Genomic DNA, 15,111 nt, shown 5'->3' with positions numbered 1-15,111 from the left:
CTGACAGTAGTGTAGGGGGGTAGGAATGGAGAGGCAAGATCCTAGCTATGGAGTAGTTGTATACACAAGAGATTTACGAGTTCAGGCCCTTCTCGGAGGAAGTAACAGCCCTACGTCTCGGAGCCCGGAGGCGGTTGAATAGATTATGTGTGTATGAGTTACAGGGGTGTGAACCCTTTACACTGAGGAGGGGGGTGGCTTATATAGAGTTCGACAGACCCCTCCGGCCCTCAGTTATGTAGGGTTTAAGATACATTAAGATCCGGCGTTACTGATAACGCCACAAATAAAGTGCTATGATGACCATAAAAGCTACTCAATGACCGACCGTTTGCGTGCAGAGTGACTTTAGATCTTCTGGCTGTCGAGTGGTTGGCTTCATGGTTGAGTGTCTTCGAGTCCGTCGAGTGGAACACTCCTGAGTCGATTGACAGGTGGTTTCCTTCTCGAGATGTCCTTGGGGAGGGTAGTTTGGACAGGTCCATGACCCTACCTTAGGTACATAGCTTCATCACCGCTGATGCAGATGACTCCTGCACCGAGCCCGTCTGGCCATCTGAAGGCGGCGTCGGAGCAACGCGCGCCCCTCCATTGCCGGGCCACGTTCCATCCCCACCACCGCGACCATCCACATCCTCGTCAGAGTCTGGCGGCGGCGGTGGTGACCGGGGGGGAGGTGGGGGGCAGATCCCCACGATGGCCGGACCAACGGGGACTCCTTGATGATCTCCACCGGATACCAGAAGGCATCCACCGCATCCTCCCGGCCAGGCGCCTGCTGCCGACGCGGCTCCTCCACCACCAGGATGCGCTGAGGAGGAATCCGGTTAGGATCGTCCGTCCGCAGCCAAACCCTGAAGCTGGACATGTCGCTCCACCTGGTCGTGCAATCCGCGACCTTGACAACCAAACCGATGCCCCGCAAAACTTCATGTGTTGCCCGCCGAGACCACGCATTCGCCGGGATGCCAACCAGCGCGTGCTGCACCAGATATGGCATGGCAATGCCAACATCCCATGACTGGCAGAGCCAGGGCGCGAGCATGAGCGGAGTCTCCCCGGCCATGGCCAGACCTCGATCCACCATACGGTCCTTGAGCTCCACCGTCCTGCAAAGGACCAGGAAATCTTCCAGGAAGAACGCGTGGATGGACATATCCATCGGCCCACAGCCGAAATCCACATGGAGCACCGCAGTAGCATCAGCAAGGTCCAGACTTGGGCGCGAGCCGCCCACAGACACGACGACCGCCCGCGCCAACTCTGACTCCATGGTACAGATGTCTGCACCCGCCTCCAAGAAACAACAGTCCACCGGCTCTTCCTGTCGTGGCGACACCTCCTCCACACCCCCGAACGGGGCGGAGAACTGTAGCCCATCCACGCTGTCCACGCTTCCCGCCGAACCAGCCCTGACCACGTCCGACCATGCCCGGTTAAGGCCCGCCGCCACGCTCGGAGGGAGGCCTGGTGGCGGAGGCGACAGGGTGGGCGAAGGGGCCAGCCGAAGCGCACCCGGCGACGATGGACCCGGAGGGGGCGGCAGAAGGGGCGCTGAGGGCGAGGCCCGCGTGAGCAGACGAAGGGGAGGGGCAGGCCGAGCCGGCGGGGAGTCAGAGGGGCTCCGCGGACAGGTGCAGCCGCGCGACGTGTGGTTGCGGCCGCCGCACCGAACGCACTTCGTCGGGTTGGTGCAGTGACGGGAGATGTGCCCATCATCCTCGCCGCAGTTGTAGCAACACCCATGGAGCGTGGAGGGCGGGAGGAGAGCAAGTCCGACGGCCTAGGGCGAGAGACAGGGGACCGACGCTCCTTCCGGCCCCGAACCTGCTGCCATGGGGCCTCCACTGAGGCCTGCACCTGGCATGCAGGCGGTGCCGGCGGCACGACCACGAGAGAGCGCAGCCGAGGACGAGGAGGAGGCGCCAGATCTGGAGGCGAGCAGAGCCGGGGGCGAAGGAGCGGCTCGAGCCGCCGGACGAGGAGCCGGAGAGCTGGACGCGGCTCCCCATGCCTGCAAAGCGCGGTGGCGGCCGGGGCCAGAGTGGCAGCCGGCCGGGAGAGGTGGCCGCCGGAGCCGGAGCGGCTACCGGCGCAAGGGAGCGGGAGCGCAAGGGAGCGGGGCGGGGAGCGCGACCGGTTTCAGAAAGATATGTTATTTTTTCTTCCGTTGCAAAACGCACGAGCCCTTTTGCTAGTATATACGTATATTGAATGAGAAACTGAGCGAGCGGTTGAAATCATGACAGTACGGCTGTGTTGCCCGCTCACAGATTCGTGCACTCGATTGCACGGCTAACACAGATTCGTGCACTCGATTGAACGGCTCTCCATGCGTGTCGTTCTCAGACCTCTCGCGCAACCTCTTCCTATTCGGAGGCGATTCTCTGGCAACTGCGACGGCGCCGGAGACGGAGTGTGAGCACAACCACCCAGAGGTGGTGAGGTGCCCCCCACCCACCACAGCCTCACCGCGCCCTGACCAGGGTCGCTGACAGTAGCGGTGGCGGGGTGGAGAAGGAGCTTCCTCTCCTGCTCGTAGAGGACACAGGACAGAGAAGGGTTGTTCTGTTTCTCTCTTCCTGTCATTGTAATTTTTGTTTTCTTGGCGGGGAGAAAGTTGTTTACTAAAGGCACAAGTCAGTCAAATCAAAGTATCTACCCAAATGAATCATGTAAGTTCTGACTGTTTCAGTTGATGAAGCCACCTCATGTAGTTTGCCCAACAAACGATGACATTTTTCAACAGGAGCACGCAAAAGAAAAAGAAAAAAACCACAGGCTAGCAATGCAAGAGCCAAAAAACAGAAAAGAAAATAAAGAATGGTCCACTGTCACAAACTGAAGGAACATCCCGGTTCACAAGCATCATCATCCCAGGCACCAACACACACATATACAGCACAAAACAATTGAACAAAATACCAGGGAATTCTTCCTCCAAGAATGCTTCTGCTCGATCTAACAGCTCGGCCTAAACTTTAGCTACTAAAATCTGGGCGTGCCTTCATTAACCCACTAATATTTCCTACACGGATTCGGGGCAGTAATCACCTTGGTGATGAACATCGTTTCTCGGACTGATAAACGAGCGTGAGTGCTCATGATGCAAGACAGACCCGTATACGTCAGGTCTGAGACCGGTCTGATCTTGAGCTGCCAGTCCTTTCTACCTTGATTGCAAATTCAGCCGAAGTTGATCCCTCTGTAATAGATTCGATGTCCATGCTTCCTGTGCGACTCCTCCGGTTTCTCCAGTCCTTTTAGGAACAGAGATGTTAGGCAGAATTTGTGGTTATAGCACACATTATTAGAGTAGGATTTTAATCATTACCTCCCGAAATGGAACTTCTTCAGACTCCAGCATCCTAGCAACCTGGCCCATCTTAGGTCTCTTTTCAGAGTCAGGATCAACACACCTTAGTGCGATCAACAGAGCTCGCTTAAGTGCCCTAATTGTTGGCCTAACCTCGAGGATTGGATCAACCACTTCTTCTGCTCTCCGGTTGGCTATCATCATTTTGAGCCACTCAACAAGATTGACCTAAATGAGAGGGTTCATTATCATCTCAACAAAAACATAGTATACTGTTCTTTATATATAAAATACTTACTGGAGCAAGTGAATCACGAAAGCATAATTTTCAGAAGTAAAAACTGATACAAGCGTTTCCATGGACACAGTACTAGACTATCATATAGTAGTTTAGTTCCCATTTTTACTGAAATGTTAGCACTGAAGGTCTAAAAAATCTTGGTACCATGTCAAATAAATAGATAAATAAAGGAAGGAAGATGTCCATGGACACAGTACTAGACTATCATAAATTTTACTTGCCAGTTTTACCGAAACATTAGCACTGTAGGTCTAAAAAATCTTGGTACCATGTCAAATAAATAGATAAATAAAGGAAGGAAGATGTCCATGGGCACAGTACTAGACTATCATAAAGTTTACTTGCCAGTTTTACCGAAACATTAGCACTGTAGGTCTAAATAATCTTGGTACCATGTTAAATAAATAAAGGAAGGAAGGAAGGAAGATGTTAAATAGTATTTCAATTTGTCCCCTGAGCTTCCATGCTCAGGCTACCTAAACCCCTAAACATCAAAACCCAGCACTTCACCCATAAACCTTAACTAACATGTCATTTAACCCTCTACTCGAGTTGGTGGTAGTTTTGCCACCATGGCTGATGACATGGGTGGAGTGGTTTCTTCACACAAAATGATGTACATGTTTATTAAGCACAAATGGTTTTCTACTTTCCACTCTTCGTAGTACCCGAATCATCTGGCTGTCTCCTAGGTCGGCCATGTCCTATTGTCCTAGTAACCTACCACGCCACCACCAACATATATCTTCTGGTGACGAGCATTGACTGCGATACCTGCTACCGCATGCAACCAGTCCATTTTTTTTCAAAAAGGAGGTTGAAAACTCTGGCCTCTGCATCATTGTGATGCACACCGCCATTTTTATTAAAGTTGATGCAAGGTAAGAAGACCAAATACATCAAAGAGAAGAGTACAAAACATGGACAACTAGGGCTTCACCATTACAAATATATGAAATTAACACCAACGACTAAGTCAGACTTGTTCCGGAGCAACGTCTTCAAGAAGAGATAAACGCCCTTGCGCCATCGTCACCACGTCCGTTCAGGGATGGGCAGGACAAGGATCTTCATCCAGGATGCCGAGACCAACCAGTGAACACATCAACAAGAAGACAACGCCTTCAACAAGAAAATGACGCAAGTACGTCGTTGCTGAGCCCGACCAATAAACATCAGAACAAAAGTTTTCACCACGGATGTGAAGCGGTGTTTCAGTCACCATCTTGAAGACGGATCTACCGATAGCGCACCAGCTTGTACTCCATGCTAGGCCGTCATGGCGCTAGCGGAAGGGTGGGGCAACCTGTCCATGGCCTCCTGTTGTGCAACCAGACCTGTGCTGCTTCCGGAGTCACTCTAGCACATCGTCTGCCTTTGTTGGCACCACGCATACTGCTGTCCCTCTCCTTACTTCCCGGCATCCATGAAGAGGAAGAAACTCGGTGGTCTGTGCTGCTCCAGTGATCTCATGCAGTGGCAGCCTGACCACTTTAGGATGTCCAAGAATACAGCCAGTGGGCGGGCTGGAGGATGAATGCTAGTGTTTGAAGTTTAGGATGTACTAGTAAGGTACACGTGCATTGCATGCATGAGATTTGGCAACTAAATTATGAATAAATACCACACTATAGCATGTAAGCTTTGAGTCATATATGCATGATATAGATGTTCGTTTAGTTCTTATAGTTCATCTCATTCAAAATCAATTAGTTTTATAAAAAAAATAAGACTCATGGGATTGTGCATTGTAAAGCATAAAGTAAAAACAAATAATTGCAATTCATTTAGAAAAAAAGTTTGGGCAATTATGATACGGAAGATTCTAGAACAAAGGAGAAGTGCTCGTGTTTTGAGGTTTGTGCATATGCTTAAGTTCAGCCATGGAGTCTTCTAGATTGTACATGTGGCAGAATCTGGTGGAATGTAGATGATATCCAATGGCCAGTAGTGCTCGGATTTGCCATCTCTGCACCGTCGGATTGGCTTCATCCAACGACCATCTTTCAAAGTTATTCACACACTATATAGGGGTATAGATATAGAAAATACCAAGTTTTAGAGTTTGGCGGTTTAAGAGCCCGGGGCACTAAAGTTCAGGGTGATCTGGAATTTCTCCAAATTATATGGTGTAACATCCAGAAAGGTATAGAACAAAAGCATGAAATCGCAATGAACAAAGTCCAATCATTTACCTCATTGGAAGAGCGGCTATAGTCAACAGGGTCTCTTCCTGTCACAGTTTCCAACAAGAGAACGCCAAAACTATAAACATCGCTCTTTTCATTCAACATCCCAGTATTAGCATACTCGGGTGCAACGTATCTAGAGCAAAGAAAAAAAAGAGAAGTATTAAATCTCTCTAAGCATTGTAAAATGATGATGCAAAGGACCATGAATATAGGACAAATAAGGGTGAAGACAATACCCAAATGTTCCCATCACTCTGGTGGTAATGTGGCTTTTATCTGACCCTAACATCTTGGCCAAACCAAAGTCAGAGACTTTGCCGTTGAATTCATCATCAATCAAGATGTTGCTTGACTTTATATCACGGTGTACAACTTTTGGTTCTATAGCTTCATGAAGGTACGCAAGTCTGCAATCAAATGAGTTTAGACAACAGACAGGATATGCATCTTACAGACTTATGAACTAGTGAAACTTACGCTTTTGCAGTGCCTATAACAACCTTCATGCGATTATCCCAGGTAAAAACACCATGCTGGCGCATAGCTCCATGAAGCCACTGCTCCAAGTTACCATTGTTCACAAACTCATAAACCAACATCCTATTAAAAGAAATCACCGTTATATTGATGCTGCGGTGCATTCTAAAGAACCCCACAATGACGCAAGTGGTGCCCATTTTTGTCTTAGAAGCAAATGATCACAGATTACACAAAAGGCAATCAACTGTCACTAAATAGGGAAATATACAAAGTATGGTACATATGGTCCTTGAGCAGCATCATATACTAGGGCAACACAAATAACTCATGATGCTCCAATGCTATACAATAGTTCACTAGTTTTTGCTGAAATCACTAGTCGTCAAATTATCCATGCACATTCTTCCACACATGGCATCAGATGGAACATTTCTCTAGGTAAATCAAATTCATACTCAACCCACTTGATCCCACCATCTCTACTTTTCCGTGTTGTAAATTGCATTGCACTTTGCTAAATTGTACACCTGGAGCAGCAGGCCGACAGGGTAGCCATATTGATAACCACTCCTATGTCTTTTGCAGAAACACAAGATCTACAAATAAACAGTAATGACGTAACAATGTTTGGTTGCTAGCTTCTGGAAATATGAGTTAATATAGTAAACCACTAAACCATAACAAAAAGAATTCAAGTCACAGTTCCCTCATCGTTTTACCAAGGCTCATTTTAGATAGTCCAGTCCTTGCACTAACTTGAGAACAAGCTTTTTCTTAACAACAGACCTAATTTTTGCCTGTTGTACTGAACTGCATATGCGTCTGAAAGAAATAATTGAGCAGGTGAGTGATGCCTAGCACTTTACATACCTATTCACTCCCTCAACACAGTATCCCAGCAGACGGACCAGGTTCTTATGTCGTACATGTCCAATAGCCTCAACCTCCACCCTGAATTCCTTCTCCGCCTGCCCCCTGTAAACCCCAGGAAGATGCACAACAGCACAATTATTGGAATAAGTATAAAGATAAGAAAAGTACTATCAAAACACCGAAAGTGAGGTGAGCTTACATGTTGTTAAAAATCTTCTTTATGGCAACCTCGGTTCCATTCACCAGACGACCACGATACACAACTCCGTAACCACCCTCTCCAAGCACATTCTCCTTTGAGAAGCGATTGGTGGCGAATTCAAGGTCGCGCAGAGTGAACCAGTGACCCCAACCAAGATGAGAGAACTCAGGAAGGCCAACGAGGGGCGACGCGGACACAAATGCCGCAGGAGAATACGGTTTCCTGCCGTGCCCCGAGCCGCCATCTTCACCAGAATGCACACTGCCAACCCGGTCCACATTGCACACTGAGCTTCCCTGGCTCACGTTATCATGATCCGAGGACTTGCTCAATGCCATATGCCCCACCGTTTTCCCCGGCTCCCGACTCACGGCGTGCTTGTCCTGCGTTGGGAAGCTAGGCTGCTCACGTTCATGCATCGTCTGCGCAAGGCTGCGGCCACCGCCCACCCTGTCTACCGGGATCTCCTTGGAGTAGATGGGGATCTGTGTCTGGCTCAAGTTCTCCATGGTTCTCTTTGTCTTGCGACGGGACGCCGCCCAGATACATATCATCAGCAAAATGGCAACTAGGAGAGCGACCACACCGATTGCAATCCAGACCCACAATGCCAGGCCAAGAACCTTCTTCGTCATCTCTAAACTCAGACCAGTGGAAACCATGGCGGCAGTGTGCTAAAATTTGGAGCTGTACCGCATCAGAGTAGAGCGCTGCTAGGCATCAGCAACTGTAGGCGAATTCTTATCCCTGAAGGAGGAGAGTAGTAACGCGGTTAGATACAGTTTGGTTGTTGTCGCATGGAGGCAATCAACACATCTCTCGCGTGTTACAAACAAGCATAGCATCTCTGTCCTCGCAAGAGAGAGAAAAGAAAAATCTCCTTGGACGGACGATTTCTGCCCTGTACAATAATTGGTCCGACAGACACGCACGCGGTTTTTTTTTTCTTTTCTGTAAAACACATCGATCTGAGAAGCGAATACTACTAGAATGGAGAGGCGAGAAGGAGAAGGAAGATGTCTGATCTCAGTGTGGCAGTGGGAGCATTTGAAAAGATAATTAAAGCTGACCTCTTTGTGCAGCAGAAGCTCCAAGCACTCATTCCTCAAGCAAAGAACCTGAAGAAACAAGCAAAGAAACAATCAGAGAGGGAAAGAAGCAATCAAAGAGGGAAAGCAAAATTAAGACCCGTAACGAACATTTGTTCAAGCTAGACAGTTGAGAGAGGAAAATGTAAGCAAGAACCAACCGCGCGTAGCAAAGCTTGAGAAGAATCCAGCCTGTGGCACCAATGGCGAAGGGGGAACCCGAGAGAGAGAGAGAGAGAGAGAGAGGGAGAGGTGAGTAAAAGGGAGGAAGGAAGGTGGTGGATGTTGCAGGTGTGGCATTAAAGGCTGGCTGGCTGGCTGGATGAGGCAGGAAGACGCGAAGCAGAAACGGGTGAGGGAGGCAATTAAAGAAATGGCGTGGTAGATTGGTGAAAATGGCGAGCGGAGGAGGTCGACGAAGGGGGGCGGGGCAACGTGCTGGTCTGCAGGATAAGGTCAACTGACAGAATATAATAACTGCATGTAGTATTAGCATGGCGCGGAAACAGGGTTCATGGATTCAGGCTGGCTGGCTGGCTGGCTCGGGACAGCCTTGGCCACTATCTTTTGCTTCCCCCGCCCGCCCGCCCGCCGGGTCTGCAAATTCTCGGTGCATGCCGGGCCACGCACAGCTGTCGCTCCCTGCTCATCAGGATCCTCTGCGCCAGTCTTTGCCTAGGAACTCTTGGTGGATGCTATGCTCTACAATATGTACTACGTATATTCTGCTCTTCTTTGGCGTAGAAGAGCCACGAGGGAGGGACGGAGCCGTTTCCAGGAAACATGTAAATTGGACTGAGATTGGCAATCCCCGACCCTTGTAAATTGCGCAAAAGAAAAAGAAACTCAAGGAAGAACGTCACAGGCGCGTTTCATTACGGTCCAACGGGTGACGCAGACGATCAACACCCCTCCCTGCCCCGCGTACCGGGCCTGCGGGAGGACCATCGCTGCCCGGGTAGGGAAATAATGTGGTGAGAAGTGGAAAGAAAGGGACGAGGGCAGGGGGCAGTGCCAGATTTGCATGCCACAGCCGCGCAGGCAGCACGGGAGGCCGTCCCACCCGCAAGCTGGTAGCCGCACCACGTAAACATCGCAGGCACGAGAGGTGCCACCGGAAAGTGGAGAGAAATCCAGGCGAGCCGACGAATCACGAGTCGTCCTCACTGGCTCCAGCCAGAGCCAGGGCGGGCACGTTGCGGGATTCCGTTGCCGCGCCTCACGGGACGGAACAGCGGCTGTGATCCCAAATCATTGGTGCGGCCCCGGCAGCGGCAGCGGCAGCGGCAGGGGTCCTCCTCTGGTCCAAACAACTCCAGGAGGCGCCGCTTTTGGGTTGGCTGCCTCCCGCTACAGCATGGGACGGAGTGGGTCGGCTTGCCTGTTGCTGCCATGATGTAGCCACGCAACCACACCTCGCAAAAGTGCTACTACTACAGTGCTAGTATTAGGGCACCCGATAAATTTGCTCGGACGTCCATGAATACGGATGCAAAGCCGGCCATCCAACACCCCAGCATACATTTTAAGCCGGGTATTAGTTAACCGGGCGAAATTCATGTAAACAAAACAAATTTTATTAAAGTTTGGATAGAAAATAGCACAAATCATCAACACATAGCATGCAGATGAGTGAACAATAGTTCAAATTTAATAAGTTTTTCATGAACGGACCTTGTCGTCCAACATATACTGTTCCTTCAGCTTCATCCAGCGATGCATGTGCATAAATGACCGTCCCTCTGTTCTGTGGTACATCACGATAAATAGTGCGGGCTACACACTCTGTAGTGCAACATTGAATGAATCAATCACCAAATAAATAAATAAGTTGAGTAAAAAGAAGCGAAACTTACAATCTCCTCCTCTGTGGACAACATCATCGTAAAAGGCGAGCGGGCACGTCGGTGCTGCTTGCGGATGTCTGGCAATGCGTGTATGCCGGCCGGGGAGGTACAACAGCGGCGTTGAAGGAGGAGGGTGTGAACAAAATATGCCCTAGAGGCAACAATAAAGTTGTTATTTTATATTTCCTTATATCATGATAAATGTTTATTATTCATGCTTGAATTGTATTAACCGGAAACTTGATACATGTGTGAATACATAGACAAAATACCGTGTCCCTAGTATGCCTCTGTTTGACTAGCTCGTTGATCAAAGATGGTTAAGTTTCCTAGCCATAGACATGTGTTATCATTTGATGAACGGGATCACACCATTAGGACAATGATGCGATGGACAAGACCCATCCGTTAGCTTAGCATAATGATCGTTCAGTTTATTGCTACTGTTTTCTTCATGCCAAATATATATTCCTTCGACTATGAGATTATGCAACTCCCGGACACCGGAGGAATGCCTTGTGTGCTATCAAACATCACAACATAACTGGGTGATTATAAAGATGCTCTACAGGTATCACTGAAGGTGTTGTTGGGTTGGCATAGATCAAGATTAGGATTTGTCACTCCAAGTATCGGAGAGGTGTCTCTGGGCCCACTCGGTAATGCACATCATATGAAGCCTTGCAAGCAATGTGACTAATGAGTTAGTTGCGGGATGATGCATTACGAAATGAGTAAAGAGACATGCCGGTAATGAGATTAAACTAGGTATGAAGATATCGACGATCGAATCTCGGGCAAGTAACATACCGATGACAAAGGGAATAACCTATGTTGAATTTGCGGTTCAACCAATAAAGATCTTCGTAGAACATGTGGGAACCAATATGAGCATCCAGGTTCTGCTATTGGTTGTTGACCGGAGAAGTGTCTAGGTTATTTTTACATAGTTCTTGAACCATAGGGTCCGCACGCTTAATGTTCGATGATGATATGTATTATATGAGTTATGTGTTTTGGTGACCGAAGGTTGTTCGGAGTCCCGGATGAGGTCACAGACATGACGAGGAGTCTCGAAATGATCGAGATGTAAAGATTGATATATTGGAAGGTAGTATTCGGACACCGGAAGGGTTCCGAAGTGTATCGAGTATTTTTCGGAGTACCGAGAGGTTACTGGAACCCCCCGGGAGAAGCAATGGGCCTCATGGGCCATAGGGGGGAGGAGGAGGCAGGCCACAGTAGGTGCCCTCCCCCCATGGGGAGTCCAAATTGGACTAGGGGAGCCCCCCTTTCCTTCTCCCTCTCTCTCTCCCTTCCCCTTTTCCCCCTCCGGAAAGGAAGGGGGGGTCCAAATTGGACTGGGAGTCCTAGTAGGACTCCCCCCCTTAGGGGCGCGCCCTAGCCGACCCTCTCCCCTCTCCCTCCTTTATATACGGGGGCAGGGGGCACCCCAAAAGCACATCAATTGTCTTAGCCGTGTGCGGTGCCCCCCTCCACCGTTTACTCCTCCGGTCATATTGTCGTAGTGCTTAGGCGAAGCCCTACGCGAATCACATCATCATCACCGTCACCAGTCCGTCATGTTGACGGAACTCATCTACTCCTTCGTACCTCTACTAGATCAAGAGTTCGAGGGACGTCATTGAGTTGAACGTGTGCAGAACTCGGAGGTGCCGTACGTTCGGTACTTGATCGGTTGATTCGAGAAGACGTTCGACTACATCAACCTCGTTAGGTTAACGCTTTCGCTTTTGGTCTACGAGGGTACGTGGACACACTCTCCCCCTCTCGTTGCTATGCATCTCCTAGATAGATCTTGCGTGAGCGTAGGAATTTTTTTGAAATTGCATGCTACGTTTCCTAATAGTGGCATCCGAGCCAGATCTATGCGTAGATGATATGCACGAGTAGAACACAAAGAGTTGTGGGTGGTGACAGTCATACTGCTTACCACCAATGTCTTATTTTGATTCGATGGTATTGTTGGATGAAGCAGCCTGGACCAACCTTACATGACCGCGTTCATCAGACCGGTTCCACCGACAGACATGCAACTAGTTTTGCATAAATGTGACTGGCAGATGTTTGTTTTTCCAACTTTAGTTGAATCGAATTTGACTGCGCTGGTCCTTGTGAAGGTTAAAACAAGAAACTTGATAAATCACCGTTGTGGTTTTTGTGCCGTAGGTAAGTATTGTTCATGCTCGAAGCCCGTAGCAGCCACGTAAAACTTGCAACAACAAAGTAGAGGAAGTCTAACTTATTTTTGCAGGGCATGTTGTGATGTGATATGGTGAAGACATGATGTGATATACGTCACTGAATGAGATGATCATGTTTTGTAAAAGTTATCGTTAACTGGCAGGAGCCTTATGGTTGTCGCTTTATTGTATGAAATACAAACGCCATGTAATTGCTTTACTTTATCACTAAGCGGTAGTGATAGTTGTAGAAGCAATAGTTGGCGAGACGACCACGACGCTGTGATGGAGATCAAGGTGTCAAGCCGGTGACGATGGAGATCCTAACGTTGATTTGGTGATGGAGATCAAAAGCACAAGATGACAATGGCCATATCATGTCACATATTTTGATTGCATGTGATGTTTATCTTTTATGCATCTTATTTTGCTTAGTATGGTGGTAGCATTATAAGATGATCCCTTACTAAAATTTCAAGGTATAAGTGTTCTCCCCAAGTATGCACCGTTGCGGAAGTTCTTCATGCTGAGACACCACGTGATGATTGGTTGCGATAAGCTCTACATTCAAATACAACGGGTGCAAGCCAATTTTGCACATGCAGAATACTTGGGTTAAACTTGATGAGCCTAGCATATATAGATATGGCCTCGGAACACTAGAGACCGAAAGGCTGAACGTGAATCATATAGTGGATCAACGTAGAGATGTTCACCATTGATGACTACTCCATCTCACGTGATGATCGGACATGGTTTAGTTGATTTGGATCACATATCATTTAGATGACTTGAGGGATGTCTATCTAAGTGGGAGTTCTTAAGTATTATGATTAGTTGAACTTTAATTTATCATGAACTTAGTCCTGATAGTATTTGCAAATTATGTTGTAGATCAATAGCTCGCGTTGTAGCTTCCCTATGTTTTTTGATATGTCCCTAGAGAAAACTAAGTTGAAAGATGATAGTAGCAATGATGCGGACTGGGTCCGTGATCTGAGGTTTATGCTCATTACTGCACAGAAGAATTATGTCCTTGATGCACCACTAAGTGACAAACCTATTGCAGGAGCAGATGCAGACGTTATGAACGTTTGACAAGCTCTATATGATGACTACTTGATAGTTTAGTGCACCATGCTTTACGACTTAGAACCGGGACTTCAAAAATGTTTTGAACGCCACAGAGCAAATGAGATGTTGCATGAACTGAAATTGGTATTCCAGAATCATGCCCATGTCGAAAGGTATGAGACCTCTGACAAGTACTTCGCCTAAAAGATGGAGGAGAATAGCTCAACTAGTGAGCATGTGCTCAGAATGTCTGGGCACTACAATCGCTTGAATCAAGTGGGAGTTAATCTTCCAGATAAGATAGTGATTGACAGAGTTCTCTAGTCACTATCACCAAGCTACTAGATTCGTGATGAACTATAATGTGCAAGGGATAACAAAAAGATTCCCGAGCTCTTCACGATGCAGAAATCGACGAAGGTAGAAATCAAGAAAAAGCATCAAGTGTTGATGATTAAACAAGACCACTAGTTTCAAGAAAAGGGCAAAGGGGAAAGAAAAGGAACTTCAAGAAGAATGGCAAGCAAGATGTCACTCCCGTGAAGAAGCCCAAAGTTGGACCTAAGCCTGAAACTGAGTGCTTCTACTGCAAAGGAAATGGTCACTAGAAGCGGAACTACCCTTAATATTTGGCAGATAAGAAGGATGGCAAAGTGAACAAAGGTATATTTGATATACATGTTATTGATGTGTACCTTACTAGTGCTCGTAGTAGCCCCTGGGTATTTGATACCTGTTCGGTTGCTAAGATTAGTAACTTGAAATAGGAGTTGCAGAATAAATAGACTAGTTGAGGGTGAAGTGACGATGTGTGTTGGAAGTGATTCCAAGAATGATATGATTATCATTGCACACTCCCTATACTTTCGGGATTAGTGTTGAACCTAAATAAATATTATTTGGTGTTTGCATTGACCATAAATAAGATTAGATCATATTTATTGCAATACAGTTATTCATTTAAGACAAAGAATAATTGTTATACTGTTTACATGAATAAATCTTCTATGGTCATACACCCAATGTTAATGGTTTATTGAATCTCGATCGTAGTGATACACATATTCATAATATTGATGCCAAAAGATGCAAAGTTGATGATGATAATGCAACATATTTGTGGCATTGTCTTTTGGGTCATATTGGTGTAAAGCGCATTAAGAAACTCCATACAGATGGACTTTTGGAATCACTTGATTATGAGTCATTTGATACTTGCGAACCGTGCCTTATGGGCAAGATGACTAAAACTCCATTCTCTGGAACAGTGGAACAAGCTAATGACTTATTGGAAATAATACATACCGATGTATGCAGTCCGATGAGTATTGAAGCTCATGGCGGGTATGGTTGTTTTCTGACCTTCACAGATGATTTGAGCAGATATGGGTATATCTACTTAATGAAACACAAGTCTGAAACATTTGAAAAGTTCAAAGAATTTCAGAGTAAAGTGGAGAATCATCATAACAAGAAAATAAAGTTTCTGCGATCTGATCGTGGAGGTGACTATTTGAGTTACGAGTTTGACCTT

General features: G+C 47.3%; 1 protein-coding gene across 2 annotated transcripts; it reads right to left on the bottom strand.

The window, feature by feature from the left end:
* Nucleotides 1-2,817: 2,817 nt before the first annotated feature.
* LOC123070186 (probable receptor-like protein kinase At2g42960) lies at nt 2,818-8,912 on the bottom strand. Of its 2 annotated transcripts, XM_044493252.1 has the most exons (9): nt 8,614-8,910; nt 8,435-8,482; nt 7,362-8,111; nt 7,160-7,264; nt 6,287-6,409; nt 6,046-6,216; nt 5,813-5,942; nt 3,335-3,544; nt 2,818-3,260 (listed from the first exon to the last, which is right to left on the bottom strand). In XM_044493252.1, the coding sequence occupies exons 3-9, from the start codon at nt 8,024-8,026 to the stop codon at nt 3,129-3,131; spliced, it is 1,536 nt and encodes a 511-aa protein (XP_044349187.1). In that variant the 5' UTR covers nt 8,027-8,111; nt 8,435-8,482; nt 8,614-8,910; the 3' UTR covers nt 2,818-3,128. The 2 variants fall into 2 exon arrangements, with proteins under 2 accessions (XP_044349187.1, XP_044349188.1); XM_044493253.1 differs by lacking the exons at nt 2,818-3,260; nt 3,335-3,544 and adding an exon at nt 4,431-5,143 and having other exon boundaries at nt 8,614-8,912.
* Nucleotides 8,913-15,111: the final 6,199 nt, after the last annotated feature.

Source organism: Triticum aestivum, chromosome 3B (assembly GCF_018294505.1).
Source record: "Triticum aestivum cultivar Chinese Spring chromosome 3B, IWGSC CS RefSeq v2.1, whole genome shotgun sequence".
NCBI lineage: Eukaryota > Viridiplantae > Streptophyta > Magnoliopsida > Poales > Poaceae > Triticum > Triticum aestivum.
This window is presented reverse-complemented; position numbering and strand designations above follow the sequence as displayed.